Here is a 231-nt window from a genome sequence, read left to right as displayed (position 1 = left end):
CTGGAAGGTGTGTTGCAGGTGGGTGGACTGCACGGGGGAAACGGGGGTCCCTGACTGGGAGAGGGCGGGCGAGTACACTGTGGGAAGAGTGGTGGAGGCTGGAACGGACCTGGGCGCGCTCGGCGGGGAATAGTCCAGCCCTGCAGACAGCGACTTGTGCAAACCCTGCTGCAAGCCTGCCTCCACCGAGGAGGGCCCCCCGGGCCGGTGCCGGCCCCCCAGGCCGGCCCG

The 231-nt window shown here is 70.6% G+C and overlaps 1 protein-coding gene across 1 annotated transcript in view; it reads right to left on the bottom strand.

Moving 5' to 3' along the window:
* The window catches only part of ATXN1 (ataxin 1), a gene marked incomplete at its 5' end in the record, with an annotated part of 9,702 nt that extends 9,471 nt beyond the window's left edge, over positions 1-231 (bottom strand). Inside the window, 1 exon segment of the mRNA XM_009709863.1 lies at positions 1-231. Within this exon segment, the coding sequence (XP_009708165.1) occupies positions 1-231 (231 nt within the window).

This window comes from Cariama cristata, unplaced genomic scaffold, assembly GCF_000690535.1.
Source record: "Cariama cristata isolate BGI_N322 unplaced genomic scaffold, ASM69053v1 scaffold16141, whole genome shotgun sequence".
Classification (NCBI taxonomy): Eukaryota; Metazoa; Chordata; class Aves; order Cariamiformes; family Cariamidae; genus Cariama; species Cariama cristata.
The sequence above is the reverse complement of the archived record's forward strand: the minus strand, read 5'-3'. Positions and strand labels throughout refer to the sequence as shown.